We start from the raw sequence: 25172 nt of genomic DNA on the forward strand, positions 1-25172 counted from the left end.
ACAACTGCAAATAGCAAATGTCGAAATAAGGGACCATACATTAATTAGGGGTGAGGGTGATTGACATGATTAACATGGAGAAGCACGATTCCCCTACCTCCCTTGACCAAAATGGGTGACCAATCCTTAACGTCAGTCAAGTTTGGTCCTGAATATGAAGAAATCCATAGTAATTATTTTTGCGATAACTTGCTGACATGGGTAAAACGTCAAAAGTCCCCTTGTGACCTTGAAATGAAGGCCAAGGTCATCAAACCTGACTGGGTCCTAACCTAGGTAGTAAATATGAAAAGAAACTAGTAAACGGTTCTTAAGACATTCTATTTCGTATATATGTACGTACGGACGGATGGAACTTAAAACTATATCTCTTGCTTAGCACAAAACGCGTGCTTACCGTGAGGTGAGATAACTTATAATATACTCCTTCTCGTCATGCCGACATGTGAAGATCCAGATGAGAACTGATCTTCAGTAACCCATGCTTGTCATAAGAGGTGACTAACGGGATCGGGTTGACACATGTCAACTGCGTAGATCGCTGCTCATACTGTTTAGCATAGGATTGTCGATTAGACAGCCACTATATTGCTGGAATATTACCGAGTGCTGTATATAATTAAACTCACTCATTGTGCGAGTGAGGGGACGATTTGAGTTGCATGCTGCCTTGAACAGTATTCCAAAAGCTGAACACACTGGCAATTTACATTTGGCATTGCTTTTAGCAATATTCCAGCAATATCATTGTGGGAGACAGCAAAAATGGGCTGTAAACACTATACCCGTGTGGGGAGTAGAACCTGGGTCTTCAGCATGAGGAGGAAATACTTTAACCATTGGGCTACCACACTTCCCCTCAACTTTGGTGAAATCCAAGAGCACTTTTATAGTTCTGTCAATTTTTGGAGAAACTGGATTTGAACCCTCAAACTGTTGGGTCAAAGGTGCTGTCTACTTAATTTGGATGAAGGATGAAAAACAAACGTATCAATGCAACAATTTACATTTATCATCAAACAAACAATTTCAAATAAAACTTGGTACAAAATAAAGGTTCTGTCAAGTGTTGAAGAAACGCATTTCAACAAAAGCAATATCACAATCAAACTTAAAAGTTAACAAACTAAAACTGGCTTAAGGATCTGTTCCGGATACTAAATTTTTTAAAAAAGTAGGGAATATTGAATTTACAAGACTGATGAAATGCAAGTGATGAAACAGTTGATACAGAAAAATTAATGGAAATGTGACAATTTTTTCCATTCCTCTAGAAATATTTCATCTGTATGGATACATATTGCTTTTATTCATATACGTTGACATTGGCTAGTGGTATACTCGCAAAATAGAATATCCCCTACTCTTTTTAAATGGTATATCTAACCTACTAAAATCATCAGATACAGGGACATCATTCACACTCTGAAAATAACACCAGATTCATCCCTGCTTTACAAAATATGGAGACTTTATCATACTGAGGAAGAACAGGACTGGTCCAATGTTATCTTGATATCCAGCCTCGTTTAAATAGCATGCCCCATAATGGCAAGTGCTCACATTTGAGGCACTGAGGACTAAGACTGAGCCTAATTATATTGCTCAAGGTCTAATATCATGTTCTTACGAGGCATTTAACAGTAAGCCTAACATAAATACATGACACATTTTATGGATAACAACCTCAGTGACAGCAAAGTTCTTTTTTTACTCTATATTGGTGATAACTTCATTTTCATATTTTACCAGCGATCAACAACAAAATAAAAATTGTTATCCATAAAAGGAGCCATGTACTCATGTAATATGAAAATACAGAAAGACGCAAACAAGACATAAATAGTGACATGGAGGAAAGGAATTACTGATATTGTCACAGTTGGTGCCATTTGACCTGTACACATATACTGCTTGACAAGTATTAGATGAGCCAGCGCAGTTAACTCGTTTGTGACAAGCAGGCAGGGCAAGTAATCTGGATGAATACACTTGGTTGCTACAGGTAGATTGGCTACTGATTGGATCAATACTGCTACTGTTTAACATGTGTCTTGTACGGCGATTTAGTGCAACAAGACACCATCACAACATGACGAAATTGAACTTTTCAATATTTAGACGGCATCCTGTTTCCCTCTTGTTTCAAATGGAATGTTCTGGAGGCCGTTCCTATATATGCAAATTGGGGTCATATGTCAGGTTGTGGCTCATCTAATACTTGTGAAGCAGTTGTCTGTTTGCAGTGAAAACAGACCAATGAATGTCACTTTAAATGAAAAAAATAAATCAATTACAGTGAAAAAAAGATCGTGAAACCTCATAATTTGACAATTTTAGGGGTTGTCTCAGTTGACATTCATCATGTACCACGCATATATTTGTTTCACTGTTCAAGCTACTGCACTTATCTACTTGTAATACAACCCTTTAATGAAAAAACTACAATAACTACGATCTTTCGTTAAACAACTTTTCAACTAAGTTGAATAAAATTCTGAGATTTAAGTGGCCAATCGGCAAGATCAAATTATGAGGCTTTGCAATCTTCATTTCACTTTATTTGAATTATATTTTTGTTGAAATTCATCAGTACATTTTCACTACAAACAGACTATAGATGGGATGCGAAATCTGTAAAATTGAGATGACGAGTGAATCAACCGAGAATTCATCAGGCAGATTGCACGTGAAAGAAAATCAAAATATTGTTTCATAGTTCTTCAAATAATCACACAATCTTTCTAACGTAAAAAGTGTAGATGGCTTAAAAATTCCTGTATTTTCATCACTGGTTTTAAAATGTTTGACCATATTTAGTATATGGCAATCAAGAGATTTCAGGTTCATTTTTGGAGGAAAAAAATGAGAATTGATGTCATATTTTCATCAAGTCTCTGAAGTTTCATGGATGTTCACAAAACAAAAGAGTACAATACACTTCGGTTCTGTCATCATGATGATAAAACTTGAACACGAGTCTAATATTCAAAAAACTAATAAAATTCGTAAACTAACACTTCCATAAAAAAGAGCAAGTACAAAACCTAAACACAATAAGTCAATGAAAAAAACCAGACATAACATGTACATATAAATAACTCCAATAAAAGTGTGAGAACGCAATTTAGTAGTGGAAAGATGCCTCATTCTTTCAACTTAGAACAGAATCACAGTGATGTTTTGTGTCACAAAAGAACACTACAAATCACAGTTTTCATTTAAACACGAAAATAATTGCATGTAAACAGCAACAACATAAATAATAACAAGTAGGACATTTGGCATTTTGCTAATACTCAAGTTGTTTCTGTGTCAGATCATATCTGATAATCGTTTGTGCGGCATTCTAGAAGTTAGTGAGCTAGTATTGAAGTATATGATGCTGCGGAAAACAAATTCTTGTTTACTGCACAGTGTTGTGTCAATATAGATTCTTACACCATTATCAAGCCCACCACTAAATGGTAACAGTTGTTATCCATAGTCCTACTTGCTCAGTACATAGAGTGGTTTTTCTTAAACTGTTATCAAGCTGGCAAACTAAATATCACTAAGCAATAAAAAAGTTGTTATCCACAGTCTTCTTGCTTAGTGCATAGAGTGGCTTTTCTTAAACTGTTATCAAGCTGGCAAACTAAATATCACTAAGCAATAAAAAAGTTGTTATCCACAGTCTTCTTGCTTAGTGCATAGAGTGGCTTTTCTTAAACTGTTATCAAGCTGGCAAACTAAATATCACTAAGCAATAAAAAAGTTGTTATCCACAGTCTTCTTGCTTAGTGCATAGAGTGGCTTTTCTTAAACTGTTATCAAGCTGGCAAACTAAATATCACTAAGCAATAAAAAAGTTGTTATCCACAGTCTTCTTGCTTAGTGCATAGAGTGGCTTTTCTTAAACTGTTATCAAGCTGGCAAACTAAATATCACTAAGCAATAAAAAAGTTGTTATCCACAGCCTTCTTGCTTAGTGCATAGAGTGGCATCTCAAACGAACAAACTCAATATCATTCTAAGCAATATACAAGAAGTTGTTATCAATAAACCTTCATATTTATTACACAGAGTGACATTTTGGCATAGATTTTTACACTGTTATCAAGCTGTTGTATGATGTCTTTTACTGGCATTTAGAAGTTGTTATTGATATCAAGGCCATTTCATGGATATAAGCTGTGGGATCATTACAGCTTAGATCATAAATGTTTTGTGGGTACAATGAATATTGTGTCCCTGGAGATGCAGTGAAGGTTTATTCACTGTCCATTCTCTACATTTGTATATACTGGACACCCGTCTAAGTAAACTTAGCCCCAGCCTTATTTTCATTTGTTGAGAGATCATTGTCAGTGACTGGTGTATTTTGTAAGTCCCATCAAACCCATAACAGTAGCCGTTGTCTGATTGGTTAAATCTGTTTAGCCGTTTTGCATTTGATTGGACAGTCATAGGTCGCTCACAGGTTACCTGACGCGACCTCCTACTAGGTTTTGTTAGACCCAGTGTAGGAGTGTAACGAATAACAGTGGGGCTACGTTTACTTAGACTGTACTGAACACATATTTGCGCTTCACATAAAACCCCGAATATGGGAGTTATGATAACTTCAGAGGTAAGATCGCTTCAAACTCAAGTAGGGCTGGGATGGGACTAAATCTTCTACCCAAGTACCACACCCCTATTAACCAACCCTACCCAGATACCCATTTGTTAATTCCTGACATCAAGTTTGTAAGAAATGGCAATTTCAGCTTTGACGCTCAAATTTTTTAGTTTTCACAATATCATAGCCATGTATTATATTCGAAACAGGTAAATTATGTCAGAATCTTCAAAGACAACACAACCTTTTAATCATGAAGGAATAACATTTCATTGTTTAATCTAGTAGTCACATGATCAAAAGGGGCAGGATACTGAGATGGGTACCCGGGTCCTACTCATTATCCAACCATCTCAGGTATCCAGGATACCCGTCCCAGCACTTATACAAAGGCACCCCTTATATTTATGCAGCTCTGAATTTCACATGCACTAAAATGGGTATAATATTGATAAGTCTCATCAGTTATTGTATCTACATAAATCACAGAACGCAACATCTCCGTGACTAGATGAATATACATAACAACTAATCATAGCATAAACATTCTCATTGCTATCTCAACTATTATCTAAAATATAACTGGGTCATAAATAAAAGTATACTTATCTTTTCACTGTCATACTTTTTGTCAAGAAAAATTTGTGTCTTGTTGGAAGTCTATGAAGTGTTATACTCTTATGATTTGTTAATTCATGGCAAGAGGGCAAAATCAATGACAACAAGGGGTGTCAAAATTCATAGATGCACCAACAATTCAATACACAATACCCATACCATATATTATTTCATATCTTGATTTCTAATTTATGGTTTGTAAAAGGTAACAATTACAAACTTTGTTATAATAGCCTTTGGAAAAAGTAATACACTGTATTGCCTTGCATCTTTAAAGAAAATAAATGCCAAATGTGAGATTGGACAAAAAAACCTACATGAAAAATTCCTGTTTCATATGCTTTTTTACATCAAACTTTGATAAAGAGAGCTGAAAACTTTTTAAACAAATTCAAGATCATTTAAATATGTCATTTTAAACTCTGTTAAATTGAAAGTGATAACAAATGAGTTTATTTTCCTTTAAATATAACAAATTTCTGATTGGCCAGAATAAAAACCAAATGCTTCCCACATTTCTGTTCTTCAAGTCAGCAGATTTGACAGGCAAATTTGATAAAACATACATATTTGGCCTTAGATATGTTGCACATGTACATATAAAGTATTGCAGTCATAACCCTGTCAAAATTATCATCTGGGCAGTATATCTCCAACAATCCCAAAGTGGTGGGGTAGCCTAATGGTTAAAGCGTCTACTCATCATACCAAAGACTGGGGTTCGATTCCAAACATGTGTACAATGGGTAAAGCCCACTTCCAGTGTCCCCTGCGATGATATTGTTGGAAAATTGTTAAAAGCAGCATAAAACCATACTCACTCACTCCACTCCCCTCACTCCCTCCCTCACTCCAAATTGTCAGAGCAGCCAAGCAATGATGATTAGTTGGACACAATGTCAGACCAGGCTGATGATGTCACCATGACCTGTTACTCATTCACTCGATCACTTATCACGGGTATTAAACACTCACAGGATCAGGTAACCATAGTACCATTTAAACAACAGGAAATATACTCCATTGAAAGTAAGTATTTACAATATCAAGAGTTTTCAAAAACATTTGAATGTACAGTGAAACCTGCCAACACTGGCACCTGTTTAATCTGGCACACCATCAAAACCCACATTTTGGTTCCATGGGGTACCCATTTAAACAGGTTTCCCCGTACTTGTTTTACTCCATAACTTCACTTACTTTCAGCTGCTGTAAGACATGTAAACATTATAAAAAATACAGAACTAATGCATTCAATCTGTCATAAATGGCAAATTGGCTTTGTGGTGTGATACCATAATACTGTCTGTGAGTAAGTCAGGCACCATGTAACATACGACACTTAAGACACCTCCTTACCCTATCATATATACAGCTCATATCTTAAATACCAGAATGTGCATAATTGCATACACTCTCAAACATAACTAACTTACAAAAATCAAGAATGGAATATCCATCAAACTAAAAACTGATCAGTATGTAGTAAATGATCTCTGTTATTGGTATTGATAAACTGCCTTACTATAAGCTAAACACTGGACATGTAAAATGATACATATCCCTTCTAAAACTGCCACAGCTCCTAAGTGGCCAGTGGGCTAGCCAAGTTGATAAAGCGTTCGCTCCCCACACTGAAGACCAGTGTTTAATTCCCCACATGGGTACAATGTGCGATGCCCATTTCTACTGTGCCCTCTGTGATATTGCTGGAATATTGCTAAAAGCAGCTTAAAACTAAACTCATTCGGTCATAGGTTACCATAGTGACAGCAAAAAACCTGTTTCAATAACAATTTCTTTACTACTGAATTCAAACTATTATGTTGATGATACTCTTTAACAAACATACATAAAAATATAATAATTTAAAACTTATACAAAGCAAGGATTTAATCTCAAATGTTACACTGACAGGTCTCCGACCTTAAATATGTCACGCCTAACCAAAGATCGGCCTACTGAAAATGTGCTATCACAAAATGTGCTGGCATCAGCGAAGGATGTCCCTGAGAGTGAGGCTGTCTATATGACACCCTTCCATTACAATATCCACAGTTCTCTGTGCCTGTTCCGACAGCTGTGGATTCCTCTTTGACCTGGTGGACAAGGATGTGTTTCTTCTGTAAGAGTTTGCTGGTTGGCGCTGGGTGTTTCCAGTTGTCTCCCCTTGTGGTGGGTTGATACGAGGGTTATTCCCCAAGTACAAATCTTGAAAAGCCTTTAACAAAGAATGTACCGATATATTAATCATTTTGTTTAACAAAAAACACTATAAACAGGTATGTACTGATATGATTTGTTTTAAGGATCTGTGAATTGAATCTTACTCCACTTCTCAAACCCTCATGATCCCTACCGGTGTGAGTGAGTGAGTTGGATTTTATGCTGATTTGGCAAAATTCCTGCAATATCGCAGTGGGGGACGCCAGAAATGGTCTTCACTCACTTTACCCATGTGGGGAAATCAAACCTGGCTCTTTAACTTGACACACAAACGATTTAACCACTAACCATTTAAGAATAAGAATCTGGGCCCCGTTTCACAAAGCTCTCGTAAGCCTAAGATCTCGTAACTTTTCTCATAGCATCCGTAGTTCCTATGTTACAGTATAGGAGGTACAATGGCTACGAGAAAACTTACGAGATCTTAGGCTATGAGAGTTTTGTGAAATGGGGCCCAGGACATTCATCTACACTGAATTGCACAGTATGTCTGGACCAAGAAAACAGCTCATTTCTGGTGTCCCTTGACATGATATTGCTGGAATATTGCTAAGAGCAGCATAAAACCTAACTCATTCTTGTAATATGCCCTTCAATTAGATCAAAATCAATACCTGTATGCTTCGCAAAAGGTTCTGACGGTCTTGTGAACTACTCCGCTCACGGCTTGATGATCTGTGTCGAAAGGAAGCGCCATCTGTTTGGTTCATGCGATGTCGACCACGGCCATGCCTCTCTGCAGTATCCACTACAAAAGCAGGAATTCAGTTCATAAAATTAAAATCACTGGCTGCTTTCAATAAATTTCAATTTTCTGAAGAGCCTTGTGGGTTACCTGTCCTATGAGCTACTGTGTTTTTGTTGAAAAATGTTGCTGGTGGGATAAAAAGAGTATTTTTGCACTATTGTTTTGGGCAGCAAATGTTGAGTGCAAACTTGTATGGTTCATTGTCATTACATTCATACAAAGCTTAAGCCCAGTGGCCAAAGGCTTTTAAAATTAAGAGATTAAAATATTTCTAAACTTTGGTTTCAAATAATTAAAATATCTTAATGCAAACTGAAATTAATATAATACTACAAAATATCTTCACCAGATGAAACTGGAAAGCCCAGAATCAGCTTCATCTGTCCAAATGCCGAATCTTTACAACTTACACGATTACTAGGAGTCAGAGGGTCATGTTGCCTTCTTATCAAATTTCATAAAATCACATGAAGAAATGGCTGAAGTATGGCTGCCACAGTGAAATTTTACAAGAACAAATCTGGAGTCTCTTTATTTGGAAAATCAACAGGGCTTGTAGTTTGAGGGAAGTTTTAGAAAATGCACAATTACTGGCAAACAAGGATAAGTTGAGCATCGACCTGACAGTTGACCAGTATATACATGTATGAGTGCCCCCTGCTTGCTATTGTGAGTAAGGGCACCACTGGTTGTCTGCAATCAAGTGCGATGGGTGCAGCATGTCGACTGTCTCAGCAAACTCCTATGCGCAAAATCAATTTCATCGTCATGCACTGCATGTTCCCTGGCCTACATCTGCTCTCCCAAACCAAATGGGTTTGCTAACTGCCATGCAGTGCCTCTCACTCTCACTGCTCACTGCCTACTTCTTGTAAACACGTTCCCTGCACCGGTCCAACTTAGCCTTGTTTGCCAGTAACAAAGGCATACAATACACTGTAACATTATATCCCTAGGTGTTCAGTCTGCAGTCCTTTGATGTAACCCTACCTCCAGCTACCCTGCTTTGTGTCAGTGACCCTGAGGGAGGTTTCCGTTCCACTACTGGTGGGGCACTGTTGCTCCCTGCTGCCCTCAGTACATCACCCAGGTCAGTCTGAGCTGTGGGTAGTGGTGGCGACGCCCCAGACTCCCCGGCCTGCATGTGAGCCAGTTGGTGTACGAGTTCGTTCCGATGCTGCATGGCTCGCTGGAGGAGTCTCGAGCCTGGCAGTGTGTTCTCCATCTCATGTTGATGTGTGTCTAATCTGAGAAAGGATGTGAGCATTTGTAACATTGCAGTCATCTATATTCCATCTGAAAAATCCATTCCAGTTTAGAATTGATCTTCAGTATCCATGCTTGTCGTAAGAGGAGACTAACGGGATCGAGCGATCATGCTTGCTGACTTGGTAAGAATCTTAAGTCTCAATCATGTGTGATGCTATCCTCGATATATCCAGGGTATAGGTTCCAGTAAATCTCCACTACACCATGGATGCATCTAAGGCTTGGCACAATAATTTTAGTACCTCCCTTGTCTGGCTCTGGATTCTCACAGTAGCCAGTCAGCTAAGCCAAAATTACAACCGAGCGTGAACTAAGACGGTGGTTGAAGCTGCAAAGGTTTGTTTGCAGTGTGACTCAGATTGAGACGAAATCATACAAATTGTCATGTATGAAACTTTTAATAAAATACAAGAAAGAACTCCTTGTATATCATTCAGAGTTACCTATGCTATATTTGGGATAACACTTTCTTCGTAAAGTACAAATTTTTGTACTTTTTTGGGTTGAGTCCTGTCCGGGAACTCGAACCCACACCCTCAAGAGTCCGGCACCTTATCGCCAGCACATGACGTCAACCACCAAACCCACTCAGCCACCACATTTTCCAGATTAGAATAAATGACTGATCTGCTGCTAACACTGACAGCATCACCAATGAAGTGAACTGCAATGACAACATCAACAATAATGACAGTGAATCTCACCTCTCCCCCTCTGCACCTAGCGCGACCCCTGCTAGTTCCATGCTGGATGGGGGGCGGTGGGGTGCAGCCGTGTTACGCACATGACGACGCATCAGTCCCCCTGGGTCCTGCCTCCCAGCTGAACCTTGCCCAAGAGATGCTAGACCTACTCCTGGGATTTCCAGAGTTATTCCCCTTGATGAAGCTGAGTCACTTGGTAGAGATGCATCCGATGGACGTCTGGACCTGTTTCCAACAATTTGGGCGAGTGAATAAGAACATGTTAATGATGACTTGTCTAATGGTTGGGTACAGCAGAAGTGTATCAATATTGAAATGAACTATCCGAAGTTTCTACGGATATATTGATTCTTGTAAAGCTCTCACTTTACAAGCATTCAGAACTGCCTGTGAGTATAAAATTATGTGTTGGCCACTTTCCGGGTGTTACTGAGTATTTGAAGCCCGGGAATACATTTGGAATTTCAAATGAAATATTCCCAGGCTTCAAATACTCAATAACACGCGGAAAGTGGCCATCACATGATGTTTATCGACATTGTAAACAAATAGGCAAACCAGAGGGTTTTACTGTCTGCACTCGTTTACAATGAGTATGAGTACAGTAGTGAAGTGTCACCAGCTGTCCGTTTGAGATGGTTCCCATGACAGCATCTGGAGTTGTTCATTTCTGACATCATTCTAACTTTACATCACAATGATTTGAATGATGTCACCACTGTTGATGACAACAAAACAATTGTCTGCGATGTTTCTATGGGTCAATACACAGTGAACAGTCTTGCAGTTTCCAGGAATCAAATACCATTTGATCATGTTTTTCAACCAATCAGATTACAGAACACAGTGACTTTTGGTTTACAATTTCCTACAACACCAACTGTCACCCATACAGAGTGTAACTCACTGCAAGGTTCGCGGTGCTCCAATCTGATCAGCGAGTCCTGTCACAGGGCTCCAGACTGTCAAGCCATCAGCTGGACATGTTGGTCGAGAGTGAAGCAGCCAGTTGTCAATGCAGTCTTTGTGAAACTAGAATGGATGGAACATGTTCAACACTGACCAGTCTGTTCCATAAACTATACTGGACAAAATAAGTTATAGAGATTTCATCAATGTGTCAATGATCATTATTCATAGTTTCCAAATTTACCAATATCCCTAACTATTTTTGTCCAGCATATAACCATATCAATTCACGTAGCCTCATCATCAATATAGTCCGTTTGCAGCGAAAACATACCAATATACTTCACATTAAACAATAATGCATATTATACTACTTTGCCAACTGAACATCTAAATCTCAGAATTTTATTCAACTAAGGATAAAAATTGTTACCAAACAATCATATTTTCAAACAGCTTAATTTGCTTGTATTACAAGGGGTATGAGTGAGCGAGTGAGTGAGTGAGTGAGTTTGGTTTTACGCCGCTTTTAGCAATATTCCAGCGATCTCATGGCTGGGGACACCAGAAAATGGGCCTCATACTCACAAAGGGTATGAACATTTAACTCATTAAGCCCTGGAGCCGCTCCACTGCCCAACACCTGGCACCCCTCGCTGACTGCCTGATTGCTGCGACGAGACTAATTAGTGCTAATCATGCCTGATTTCCCTGGCAGGTCTCGGTTATGACAGGAAACTGTCTAGTCTCACAAACAAGTACTGATTATTTAATTGTGTCGTAAAGATGGAAAAGAGGCAGATTTGAATACATATGTTACAGCATTTCATGTAATATATTACCTGTGTCTCTCATACCCCTTTGCCAGTGTGTGCTGTATTTTTATCAACACCTACGCGGTCTTTGTACGTACGAGATGAACAAATATACAAATTCCTCCTGTCTCTCTCATCGTATTGACTGAATTATAATATATTATTTATAATAGAGTTTAAAAAGATGGGGGGAACTTGCATTATAATCGTCTAGATTTTTTGCCAATACATTGCTCGTGCTTACTGACTATTTCAAGGAAAGTATCAATAGGTGTGTAAGTAACATGGAGCATATAGAAATTTATAGTTTGTCACTTTGTTCATCTTAACTTAACGCTGTAAACATACATCACCATTCATACACATACATACTGCATGATACATTTATCATTACTCGATGCTAAACAAAGCTTCCCGTCATGTGATGGGATAACATATCCCGAATGTAACGCATTATATCTCACTTACTCATTATATTGGCTGATACTTTGACCAATCGTATCGTGAGAACCTGTCACATAGGAAGGGCAAGGTGATGGGGCGTGGCCTAAATTTCTGAAGGGCACGTTTGGTCACTCAGATTGGATACATTGATTTTTTATTGTATTGTTGACCAGTGGATATGTTGTGTTTTGGTTGTATATTCTCACTATCATGTAACAATTTGTGTATTGTCTGATATCGTATCGCTATCAAGGTTCACCAGACTGCACCCATGTGTGCATATACAGTACAGAGAATGAAGCGTACATAGCACCATCAAGTGGGTTGTCCAACAAAATAACAACACATGTTTATTTTATGCTTGTCCCGGGACAGTCAGTTCAATAACAGAGTAGGGGCGTGTCTACGTATAAATTCTACCGGAGACTGTTGTTTCAAGACCAAAAGTAGAGCTAAATAATCTTATTACTGTAGTCTGAATGATGATAAGCAAGGGTATCAATACCATGATTAATATGCTATCCTGCTTTTACTGATGATGGATCAACGGAATTAGTTGCTACATGTGATAATTACAGAGAGGTGTCAAGAAACTTTCAATAGCACATAAAGTAAGGGATTATATAAGTGTGCCTTTCTTCAGACATGTTTCGAATCTTTGTATGTAAGACATACTTTAACCAAATGATGTCCCTCTCATATCATTGTGTGAGATTAAATTGTTCAAAACATCTATGTCAATGGCAGTAAAGACGAATTTTCGCACATACCTAATAATCTATGAAAGAAGCGTTTTCGCTGATACATTGCTAGTGTTTACTGAATATTTTAAGGAAAGTACTAATAAACTAGTCTGTGACTTACATATAACAGAAAAGACAAAGAGTCATGGGGTGGGCGTCATCAAAGTTCCCGAATAGGACGTTTTGTATCTTAACTGTTCAATATACTCCCTGATTTGTTATCTATGACCAATCGTATCATGATATACCTGTCACACTGGAAATGACAGGTGATGGGGCGTGGGCTAAATTTCTGAAGAGTACGTTCGGTCACAAGACAGCTTGGATACAGATTGACTATTGGTTAGATCGTTGACCAATCGATATGCTAGATTTTGGCTTTATCATCTCTAGCTATCATGAAACGCTTGTGTATGGTGAACATATATAATCGTAAGGATGCCTGAAATGTACACATAGAACTAACAAGCACTTTGACGAGTTTATGTTTCTTTGAAGCGCTCAAAGCGCTACAATCCGATTATTTTTACCCCGGATAACCCAGTCCAACTATTGACTAGAGATGGTATTTATTTGTATATACTTTTTGCGCTCACTACTTGCACATCAAACATAATGGTTCGCTGAACATTTCAATTTAATCTGCACATTGTTACAAATAAATACCATAATTCAAGTACATGTATTATAGAATTTAAAAAAGTAACATGATACTAATTTATTGTGATGTATACACTTGAAGTTGAATCTCCACAAATATTTATGAAGATGGACATACTTATATTTGTTGTGAAAGCAAACGAGGTTCAGAAGATTGACAATGGGCGTGACTCCACAAAACAGGTTGTCCAATGATGTAACAGCGCATTAGTTTGTTTTACACTTGTCACGGGACAAAAGTTTACCTGGACATGCATTCGGCCAGAGGCTGTTATTTTGAGGTTTAAAGAGGTGTTCACATATCTCATTTAGTGTTGTCTGATTGAATGATTATACGCATCAGTTCCGTAACTGATATATTATCCTCCTTTTATTGACGATGGATCTGATACACGTGATCATTACACAGGATAAGATAATTACAGAGATCAAATACAAACGTTTCTTACACAATGCTTATGTAAATTGCATTGAAAAATCACATTTCAAACAAACATGAAACAGCTTGAACAAAATACCCCAGTTACCTTTGTATGGTTTATGTGTACTATATATGTATATTATGAATAGATGCAAGAGTTATCACTTCATATTCGATTATGTATTATTGTCAGCTTTAAAAATCATTAGTCGCAAATGAGTTTGGCCTAAATTAGTAACTTGGTTTATTTAAAATATACACGAACATGAGTGTAACACAGTATTGCTATTTATGTCTACGATTCATTATATGGACTATTACAACGAATGAATGAATGGTTTAATTTTAGAAGAAGGTTTTGTAACCTTGTCACCGTTAATTCAATCAGTGTGCAAACATAGTATCTTAGTATTCACTCCCAATGACGAGGAACAAACACGTACCTCCTGTAACAACATCTCATAATCCCTTTTCTCGCAGACATGTGTTCATTTGCCTGTATAAGCCCCCGACATTGCAAGCAATTGTTATCAAAACACATTAACAGCTCTTCTGATTAACACAGAAAGTAACTTCTCTCGTAAGAAAAGCTAATCTTTGATCATTACTGCTAAATTGATTGAAATTATAGGCACAGTACGAATTTAAAATGTAAAACCCACAATACGCGGCTCTCGCTGAATGAGAGGTGCTTATTACCCCCAATAAGCGACTCTCGCTGTGAGAAACTAATTAATTTGCCGCATATATGCGGCTCTCGGCCTTAATGAGTTAATGAAACACCAAGAACAAGTAGGGTTTGTCCAAATTAACGCTCATCACATACCGCACATGCATTTGTGTCACTGTTCCAATTACTGTGCATACCCCCTTGTAATACAAACCAATGATAATGATTTGAATCTATGATTGTTTTGTAAAACAACTTTTATATCGAGTTTAATAAAATTCCGAGAGTTAAATTTTCAATTTGCATGGTATAACTATAACATTTCACAGTCTTTTACTTTGTTTGGTTTCCTTTTTTGCTTAAAATGAAATTCATTGGTACACTGCAAACTGACTATAGGTCTCAGTGTTAATACATGGTTTGATTTGATTTGGTTTGGTTTGGTTGCTTAACACCACTATCAGCAACATTCAAGCTATATGGCTCCAAATAATCACTGCAGGTAATCCAGTGATCAACAGCATGAGCATCAGTCTACACAATTGGAACGTGATAAGATACATCACATCAGCAAATCTGACCGTTGATCCATGTAGTCACCTGCTACAGTGAGTGAGTGTGGTTTTACAAAATTCAAGCAATATCTGAGTAGGGGACACCAGAGATGGGTTTCACACATTGTACTTATGTGGGGAATCAAAATCAGTCTTCAGTGTGATGAGGGAATGCTCTAACCATTAGGATATCCCACCGCATCCCTATTACAGAGGAGCTTGTGGTTTATTATCTTTAGTTATGAGGCAGGTATATGTTTCTTTATTAGTTAGCTCACCTTATGTTTACAGGGCAGTTTGCGCACATATTGTCCTGGCTCAAAGCAGCGGAGGCACACACGACACTGAGATCCAGGGGCAAGGAGTTTGCTGCGTTCCCTGACACGTTCCAAAGGTAGTGTGTTGATCACTTCTTCTGGCATGTCGCTTGTCATGCTGGTGTGTTGGGTGCTGGAATCATATGCATACAACTAGAATAAATACCTCACAAAATCGATGCAAGTGAGGTAGGTTTCATGTTGTTTTTAATACCTCACAGAATCGATGCAAGTGAGTTAGGTTTCATGTTGTTTTTAATACCTCACAGAATCGATGCAAGTGAGGTGGGTTTCATGTTGTTTTTAATACCTCACAGAATCGATGCAAGTGAGTTAGGTTTCATGTTGTTTTTAATACCTCACAGAATCGATGCAAGTGAGTTAGGTTTCATGTTGTTTTTAATACCTCACAGAATCGATGCAAGTGAGTTAGGTTTCATGTTGTTTTTAATACCTCACAGAATCGATGCAAGTGAGTTAGGTTTCATGTTGTTTTTAATACCTCACAGAATCGATGCAAGTGAGGTGGGTTTCATGTTGTTTTTAATACCTCACAGAATCGATGCAAGTGAGTTAGGTTTCATGTTGTTTTCAGTACCTCACCGAATCATAGTGAGTGAGGTGGGTTTCATCTAGCTTTCAATGTTGGAAAACACAAAAATGACGCATATATCAGATGATTGCCAGTTTTTCACACCCTGTGAAATGTAACTTAGAAACATAATCTGAAGCGAATGAGGTCAGTTTCATGTTGCTTTCAAAGCTTTGCAGAATTAAAACGAGTCAAATGGGGTTCATCTCACTTTCAAACTCTCAAACTTTAGTTTGAAGACCACTTCAGACAATGACTGGTCCAGAGCATTAAGAGAAAAGATGAGTAGGTTATTATTATCAAATATATACTGACTTGTCCAGCTGTAGCAGCAGGTCGTAGTCGGTGGCAGACAGCTCTCTGTTCATCATGTCTGTAGCTACAGCCCGTGGAACAGACGCACCAAACATACGCTCAGCAGGACGCCATCGCTGGTTCCTCTTCTGCAACAAGTGAGACACAATAGAAGTTGAATAATATTGCAATTTCCTGAGCAAAAATTCTGCATTCAAGATGTGTGTGTGAGTGTGTGTCCTTCAGTGAGTGATTGATGTGATGTAACCGCTAGATGGGTTTCTAGTATATCTGACAACTCTTCTCTACACAACCTGTAAAGACACCACTAACCTGATAAGCATGTTACCAATGTTACATAGCTGGCTGCAATAGTTCCTATACAAGTATACTCACATGTCTGTATTCAAAGGAATGCTGTGTGTGAGTCGGGGTGTTGAAGCAAGACTGACACAGATAATACTCAGTACAGTGAGTGCACCTGTTGAGTAAATAATAGGAAGAGTCAATAGTAATCGTAATAGTCCGCTTATATGGCGCTCATATCCAGGCACACTGCCTGCTCAGGGTGCTATGTACATTACTATCCCTGTTCATACGACACTATCATACTTTCCAGTACTTTTTTTCAACTCCCTGGGGATCATACAGTTATGCTGCCTTTCTGGTACAGTTAACAAAACACTTACATTGACAGCACATCCTCTCAGGTTCCCACTTTACAGATGGGTGAGTTGAGACAATGTGGATTTAAGTATCTGGTCCAAGGATACTACACAAATGTGCCCACCTTCGGACCTCAATACCAACATATTCAACACCTCTCTTGGGCACTACTGACGTTGCTTAGAGGTTAAAGTGTTTCCTTGTTACACCAAATACACGAATTTGATTCCCAACATGGGTACATTGTGTGAACCCATTCCTGATGTCCCCTGCCGTGAATTTGCTAAAATATTACTAAAAGTGGGTGCAGTGGGTGAGCTGTCTAAGGCGCCAGGCTAGTAATCGAGTGAGCTTGAAGGTGCCGGGATCAAGCCATCTGTGGCATGTATAGAACTTTGGTGTCAACTCTGAGTGCAGACTCCTTCAGTGTTGTCACAACCCCTAGTGTGCAGTACACAACCCTGTGCACTTAAAAGAACCCATGAATGAATCCATTGGTAGATAACCAGATTGTGGCCACACAAATACATACAAACACCTAGTTGCGGGTACAGCAACGGGCAGTAAACTTTGACAAAGTACTTTGATTATGTGTCCCAGTCCAACCAGCTGTGAATGGGTACCCCATAAGGATAGGAAAGCCACAATAACTTTATGTGCCTAGTAGGCTGCTAGAGTTGTATGTTCCCCAGGGAGTTGAGATTGAAAAATACGATGTGCAGTTGTGACTGACATCCAGTGATCAGGGAAAAACAAAGCACCCGTAAGCAGCTGAACTGGCAAACTGGATATCAGCCCCATACAATGTCTAGCATAATAATTATGAAAGTGGCGTAAAACTGTACTCAACACCCGTGAAATCCAGAATATATGGCACATGAATTGGTCAGCATGTGCAACAAAGGGATCCTTCCTGGCCCAGTAGGAAGCTCCTTTACACAAAGAATGAGATGGACTGCCCCTTCAGAAGATCAGGAGGCTGACAGAGGTATGAGGAGGAGAGTGCTCTCAGTCAGTCAGTCAGTCAGTCAGTCAGTCAGTCAGTCAGTCAGTCAGTCAGTCAGTCAGTCAGTCAGTCAGTCAGTCAGTCAGTCAGTCAGTCAGTCAGTCAGTCAGTCAGTCAGTCAGTCAGTCAGTCAGTCAGTCAGTCAGTCAGTCAGTCAGTCAGTCAGTCAGTCAGTCAGTCAGTCAGTCAGTCAGTCAGTCAGTCAGTCAGTCAGTCAGTCAGTCAGTCAGTCAGTCAGTCAGTCAGTCAGTCAGTCAGTCAGTCAGTCAGTCAGTCAGTCAGTCAGTCAGTCAGTCAGTCAGTCAGTCAGTCAGTCAGTCAGTCAGTCAGTCAGTCAGTCAGTCAGTCAGTCAGTCAGTCAGTCAGTCAGTCAGTCAGTCAGTCAGTCAGTCAGTCAGTCAGTCAGTCAGTCAGTCAGTCAGTCAGTCAGTCAGTCAGTCAGTCAGTCAGTCAGTCAGTCAGTCAGTCAGTCAGTCAGTCAGTCAGTCAGTCAGTCAGTCAGTCAGTCAGTCAGTCAGTCAGTCAGTCAGTCAGTCAGTCAGTCAGTCAGTCAGTCAGTCAGTCAGTCAGTCAGTCAGTCAGTCAGTCAGTCAGTCAGTCAGTCAGTCAGTCAGTCAGTCAGTCAGTCAGTCAGTCAGTCAGTCAGTCAGTCAGTCAGTCAGTCAGTCAGTCAGTCAGTCAGTCAGTCAGTCAGTCAGTCAGTCAGTCAGTCAGTCAGTCAGTCAGTCAGTCAGTCAGTCAGTCAGTCAGTCAGTCAGTCAGTCAGTCAGTCAGTCAGTCAGTCAGTCAGTCAGTCAGTCAGTCAGTCAGTCAGTCAGTCAGTCAGTCAGTCAGTCAGTCAGTCAGTCAGTCAGTCAGTCAGTCAGTCAGTCAGTCAGTCAGTCAGTCAGTCAGTCAGTCAGTCAGTCAGTCAGTCAGTCAGTCAGTCAGTCAGTCAGTCAGTCAGTCAGTCAGTCAGTCAGTCAGTCAGTCAGTCAGTCAGTCAGTCAGTATGTGGACTGCCCCTCCAGAGGATCAGGAGACTTGTTTGAGTGGCATATTTATAAGTTGGAAATCAAATAGAATAAGTGCATATGGATGACAACTTCTATAATACTAGAACACGATGTTTCGATACAGGTTCTTGTATCGTTTTCAAGTGGTCGGTCGGTCGGTCGGTCGGTCGGTCGGTCGGTCAGTCAGTCAGTATGTGGACTGCCCCTCCAGAGGATCAGGAGACTTGTTTGAGTGGCATATTTATAAGTTGGAAATCAAATAGAATAAGTGCATATGGATGACAACTTCTATAATACTAGAAGACGATGTTTCGATACAGGTTCTTGTATCGTTTTCAAGTGGTAGAGGTATGAGGAGGAGAGTGCTGTCTCTCTGTCAGTCAGTCATGATGTGGACTGCCCCTTCAGAGGATCTGGTTGCTTGTACAGCAATGTGCTGTCAAAAGCTTGTGAAAGTAGTGTGAGTTTGTGTCCCAGTCCACACAGCTAGGGTAGAGGAGGCAATGTCCATGAGCTGCTGATTAGCCTCACCAGACTGTCAGTGCCAGGATCACCCGAACCCTCTCCTCTGAATATTTATCTTAATCTGTAAAACATAAAAATATTAATCTGGGCTGGATGTAGAGGGGGGCAAGGGCCCTGAGCTGAAGATGAGCTTTACCAGCCTGACAGTGCCAGGATCACCGAACACTCTGTGCAGCATATTTATCTCCATCTGTAAAGCATAAATCAATAACCTGCACTTAGTCCTCCCTGCAGGTACATGAGGGGATTCTCTCTACCCCTGCCCCTTACCTGTAGCACTTGCCCTCTATCGGAGCGATATGACAGCTTCTGCAGCAGGTTCCAATATGTCTGTTCATCCTGCCTGCTGCGTCCTGCTTGTCTGCAGCATTCCGCATCTCAAGCTTGAGGAGATTGAAGGGTCCGAAGTCTTCCCGACACATGGGACACTTAATGTTCTTCTCTCCGACACCCTGCTGATGCTCGGCCCAGATCTTCATACACTTGATGTGGACGCTGTTTCCACATCCGAATCTGCAGAATGACGAGTGAGTGAGCACATTTTTTGCAACTTAAAGTGACACATCGAGTATCAGTGGGTGACAACAGGATCAGGTTTCACATTTTGTGCTCAGTTGGTGATTTAAACCTTGGGCTTTTGACCTACTTAGCAGACACTTTAACCACTCTGCTACTCCACCAGCAAGTGCAGAAATAAGCTGATGAAGAACTGCCACAGAGTGACACTTCCATTACGCTAGAGTTTTAATCTGGTTTGGTTTGGTTTGCTGTTCAGCAATATTCCAGCTTCATGGAAGCTGTTTGAAAATAATCAAGACAATCCAGTGATCAACAGCATGAGCATCAGTCATCTATCATCAATCTAAAATGGGATACAGTGACATGTCACAGCACAGACTGCTGAAGACCAGTTCTAACTCAGATCTCCAGAGTTTTCAAGGTATTAACAACACATTGCTGGTAGAGAGAATGCATGTCCATTTGTACCTAGATAAACAAATTTTGAAAAAGTTACAAAAAAGTTTGAAAAAGTTTGTTTTAATTCTCATTTGTAAAATTCAGTTATTACTTTAAAAATTGTTTTTATGCAATCATCTTCTTCACTGTTTCTGATAAAAATGAATGAATGAAAATGAATGATGATCTGTTTGCTGTTTAGCAGAAAGTGAGTGAGTGAGTCTAGTTTTACACCACACTCAGCAATATTCCAGCTAGGGCTGGAAATAATTGTGCCTTGACCAGATAATCAAGTAATCAACAGTGTGAGCATCAATCTACGCAATTTAAAGAATGATTCATCTCATGTGGGTACTGTCCCACTTGTTTTGGGGAGAGGGTATTGTGGGTATTATGAATGTTGAGTGGGTGTTGAGTGTGTATTATGAATGTGGAGTGGGTATTTCATTTTCTGTTACCCACTGCTTTCAGATATGTATGTATTTCAGTGATTTTACTCACCATAGTACATGTTCTCCAGTAAGTTTACTTAGCAGGTATGTAATCAAAACCAACTAAAACATAATGGATATGATTTCATTAAAATCACTCATCCTGCTTATACTAACAGCACAACACTAGTCCTATACTAACAGTACAACTTGATAGCAATCGAGGTCTTTTCATCACGCAAGTGATTTTCACAAATGAATGTATATCCTGTATGTATATGTTCTAAACGCATGTGCAGCTCATCATTTTAAATGCATATTGGTATGCATCAATTATTTTTCAATGCATATCTGGAAATTTTCTATGTGCATTTTAAACATAAACACAAGTTATCTGGACCTCTGGAAGGTTCAACCTGTAGGTACTCATCAAAATGCTGTGAAAAATGAATTAATAGGTGATTAGAAGAAAACGAATAAGTAGGTGACTGGAAGAAATTTATTGAGTAGTTTCTCCTGTTGAGACTTACTTGCAATATGTGACTGGGAGGCGTTTATCAAGTAGTTCCTCCTGGCATATTGGACAAACATCCTCCTTCTCGATGTCTCTCTGCTGCACTGCCGTCCTCCCATCACCATCCACCGTTGTGTTTCTGGATGCCGGCTTCTTGGTCTGGTTTCTCCGTGGTGACATGTGCCCACGCAGTATCTCGTTGATCTCTCTCTCCACAAGCCCCAGCTGCCATGTGACTGGAGACAACATAACACGAGACTAAGTCCAACAAAGAAGATAGAAACATGAACAATCCAGTGATCAACAGCATGAGCATTGATTTACACAAATGACATGTCTCAGCCACCTGATTCCAGTTGTCCCTTATGCGGGGAAGCCAAAGCTTTAACCACTAAGCTGCCTCACCCACCAATGGAAAGCAAGGAAAATGGCATCAAACCCAAGATCATGAGAATCGGGTACACTTAAGGGACACAACTCTGTACAAGTGTCTCTTTAGAATGGCGCCAGACTATCTGTCCAGCTTCCTCAATATCAACCAGCCCATCAAATATCTCAGATCAGAAAACAAACAACTACATGGACCAAACAATTTGGCAATGTAACATTCTCTTATTCCATTACTACTGCCTGAAACAGCCAGCTCACTGGAATTAGACGCTGTCAAGACTATTCTTCTTTTCGACCTTATCTCAAGACCTACTTCTACACACTCATCTATTCCAAATGATTTCCACCACTATAGTTTCACTTCTTTTCCACGGCTGTAATGGCAGAACGTTTACGTTCAGCAGGTGTACAAGCCACCTAGCTCACTTGCACAAGATCACTGCAGTGAGCACTGTTGAGGAGCTGTGAAGCATCAGACAACTTGCCGACAACAACCTTGGTGTTCACATATGCGAGGCAAATTTGTACATATTTGGCTGTTTTGTTACCAAAATTGACTGGTCGGATACCGAAACCGAACATTTGGAAATGCAATGTAAATTGTAACTAGAAAATTTTGTTTTTGTGGAGAATGTCTAAAATGGAAGCATTTGGATATCTAGTGTCTGGATATATGAGTTCTGATTACATTCTGTGTTCCTTCTTGAGTGCAGCTTCAGCATGCTGTTACGAGAGTGTGTCTTCTGTAATATGTATTATCACTAATTAAGTGATAGTTATCATTGGGTCACAATGTTTAGAGTTTTGAGTTGTGAGTCACATTTCGTATCATGGTAATAGTGTCTTCAGTGGCAGGCTTTTTTAAGATAGCTCTCCAGAGTTATGTGCCCTTGGCAATCTATTGCTTACCTCCTGTTCCAGAAAATTCCAAGTGAACGGCAACAGCCACATTTTGCTTGAATGTTCTCGACTATGTGTCGTATATTTAAAGGCTGGTTGTTGAGTTGTGCAACATGGACTAACACACAGACTTACACTCAGAATATACTGGAATTGTGCACATATGTCTTGCCATCTGTCTGTCTACATTGATTCCCTACATCAGTGCATCACCATCTTTTGAAACAGTCTGCCTGACCACTGAATTTGTAAACAAACTCTCATAGCAAATGCCAAAACTCAAGTGAGTTAATGTTTGATATCTGTGACCCATTACCTTAGACTTGTGACTCAACTGCATTGTACTAAAAATCTGTATTGTGATTCATTGTAACTTGCTCATTGTTTTCTCAATATATTATTGAACATTTTAGACTTGTCTGTGTTATATTTTGCTGGTTCAAGAGGGATTTCTTATACCTTTTGTCACGGCAATTTATTATCAATAGCAATACATTGTGCAAATCATATCATATCTTATTAATCACCCGTTGGAGACATCACTTTAATAATTTTACAAAGTTATTACACATTGTGTAATAACATCGCATGATGCCGTACATATAACATCAAAGTGTTTTACAGTTACAAGATGTCACAATGCTAATTCCTCTGTCACAATAGTATTAGACCTTGCTTGACTTGCCGAAAACTGAGTGTCACCACACTCACTGACTTCTTAGAAGAGAAGGACTTAGCTTCTGTGAATGGTATCGGCATCTAACTTGCTTTTGCTCGTTAGATATCAAACCATTCACATGTTTCATAAATATCATATTACATGGGACATAGTTTCGTATTCACTATATATTGCATATCATTTCACATCATATCACATCATATCATATCATACAACAAACTACAGTTACTATGTCCCAAATATTCCTTGAAATAAGCAGGTACCAGGATTCTCCTTCGGGACCCGGAACTTCTTGAGAAGCAGCCATGATATGTGTTTACACAGATCCTTCTCCTTCTTGAACACAGGACATGTACAGCTGTGAGGATCTCCAAGGAACACCTGGAGAACACAGTGGAATCCAAAATACTATTGTATTAGGTTTAAAGACTCAGATTCATGGGGATCACAAATCACTCGTAACTTAGACACTTAAGATCATTGGTAACATTATAATATATTTACAGAATGTTAGCAAAATGGATCACAAAGGATTGCAAGCTCTATGGACAGTCAGCTTCTTTATTGTGTGACATTTCGGTGTGTGTATTTAAATCAAGACTGGGGAAAACTATGGAATGAGAAATCAAAATAATGTTGTACTTTGTGCCAAAAGTCCTCATTTACACTCAACATACTTTGAAGTTCTTGTTTTCTCCTTCTTCTTTCAAAAGAAATCCCGTCGGTCCTGTTTCTCGCAGGATGTATATAGTTGCATTTTGGGCTTCAGCCTGGTGCCAGCAACAAGCATCAGACAATGTTCGACGCCAAGGAACACTTCGTGACATCTTCAGATATGAGCTCCTGTATCATCTGCCATCCCAGAATAGATAAACATAGAGTGAGTGAGTGAGTGAGTGAGTGAGTGAGTGAGTGAGTGAGTGAGTGAGTGAGTTTAGTTTAGTTTAGTTTTACGCCAAACTCAGCAATATCCTAGCTATAAGGCGGCGGTCTGTAAATAATCGAGTCTGGACCAGACAATCCAGTGATCAGCGTGAACATCGATCTGCACAATTGGGAACTGATGACATGTGTCAACCAAGTCAGCAAGCATCACCACCCGATCCCGTTAGTCGCCTCTTACGACAAGCATAGTTGCCTTTCGTGTAAACATAGAGAAGTCTCCTAACATGCTTAACAGTAAATGTGTGTTACAAGTATTTGTTATAATTTGTGACTTTAACTTACTGTCTGAAACTCGAGGCAAGAAAAAGGTTTGTTTAGTTCAGAAGGTAGTGACTTTGTTTAGTTTTATGCAGATTTTTGCAATAATTAAGCAATATCACGGTGGGGGGACACCAGAAATGAGCTTCACACATTGTGCGGAACTAAACTTTGGTCTTTGGCATGTCAAGCGAATGCTTTAACCACTATGCTCCCCCACCAACCCACTTTAATCCTGTAAGGCTTGTAATATAATAGTACCTATAATAAAAGTCCTCCTGAGACTGTACGCAAGTCTCAATACATTCAGGGTAAATTC

At 39.4% G+C, this 25172-nt stretch overlaps 1 protein-coding gene across 1 annotated transcript; it reads right to left on the minus strand.

Annotated features, from left to right (window-relative positions):
* Positions 1-7005: 7005 nt before the first annotated feature.
* LOC137256195 (E3 ubiquitin-protein ligase ZSWIM2-like) lies at positions 7006-24496 on the minus strand. The gene is made up of 12 exons (XM_067793913.1): positions 24328-24496; positions 23914-24031; positions 21698-21917; positions 20050-20292; positions 16984-17068; positions 16609-16736; positions 15663-15834; positions 11076-11200; positions 10169-10393; positions 9186-9442; positions 8062-8195; positions 7006-7442 (listed from the first exon to the last, which is right to left on the minus strand). The coding sequence occupies exons 1-12, from the start codon at positions 24475-24477 to the stop codon at positions 7215-7217; spliced, it is 2085 nt and encodes a 694-aa protein (XP_067650014.1). The 5' UTR covers positions 24478-24496; the 3' UTR covers positions 7006-7214.
* Between the last annotated feature and the right edge of the window lie 676 nt (positions 24497-25172).

The sequence above is a fragment of the Haliotis asinina genome, chromosome 11, assembly GCF_037392515.1.
Source record: "Haliotis asinina isolate JCU_RB_2024 chromosome 11, JCU_Hal_asi_v2, whole genome shotgun sequence".
Taxonomy (NCBI): Eukaryota; Metazoa; Mollusca; class Gastropoda; order Lepetellida; family Haliotidae; genus Haliotis; species Haliotis asinina.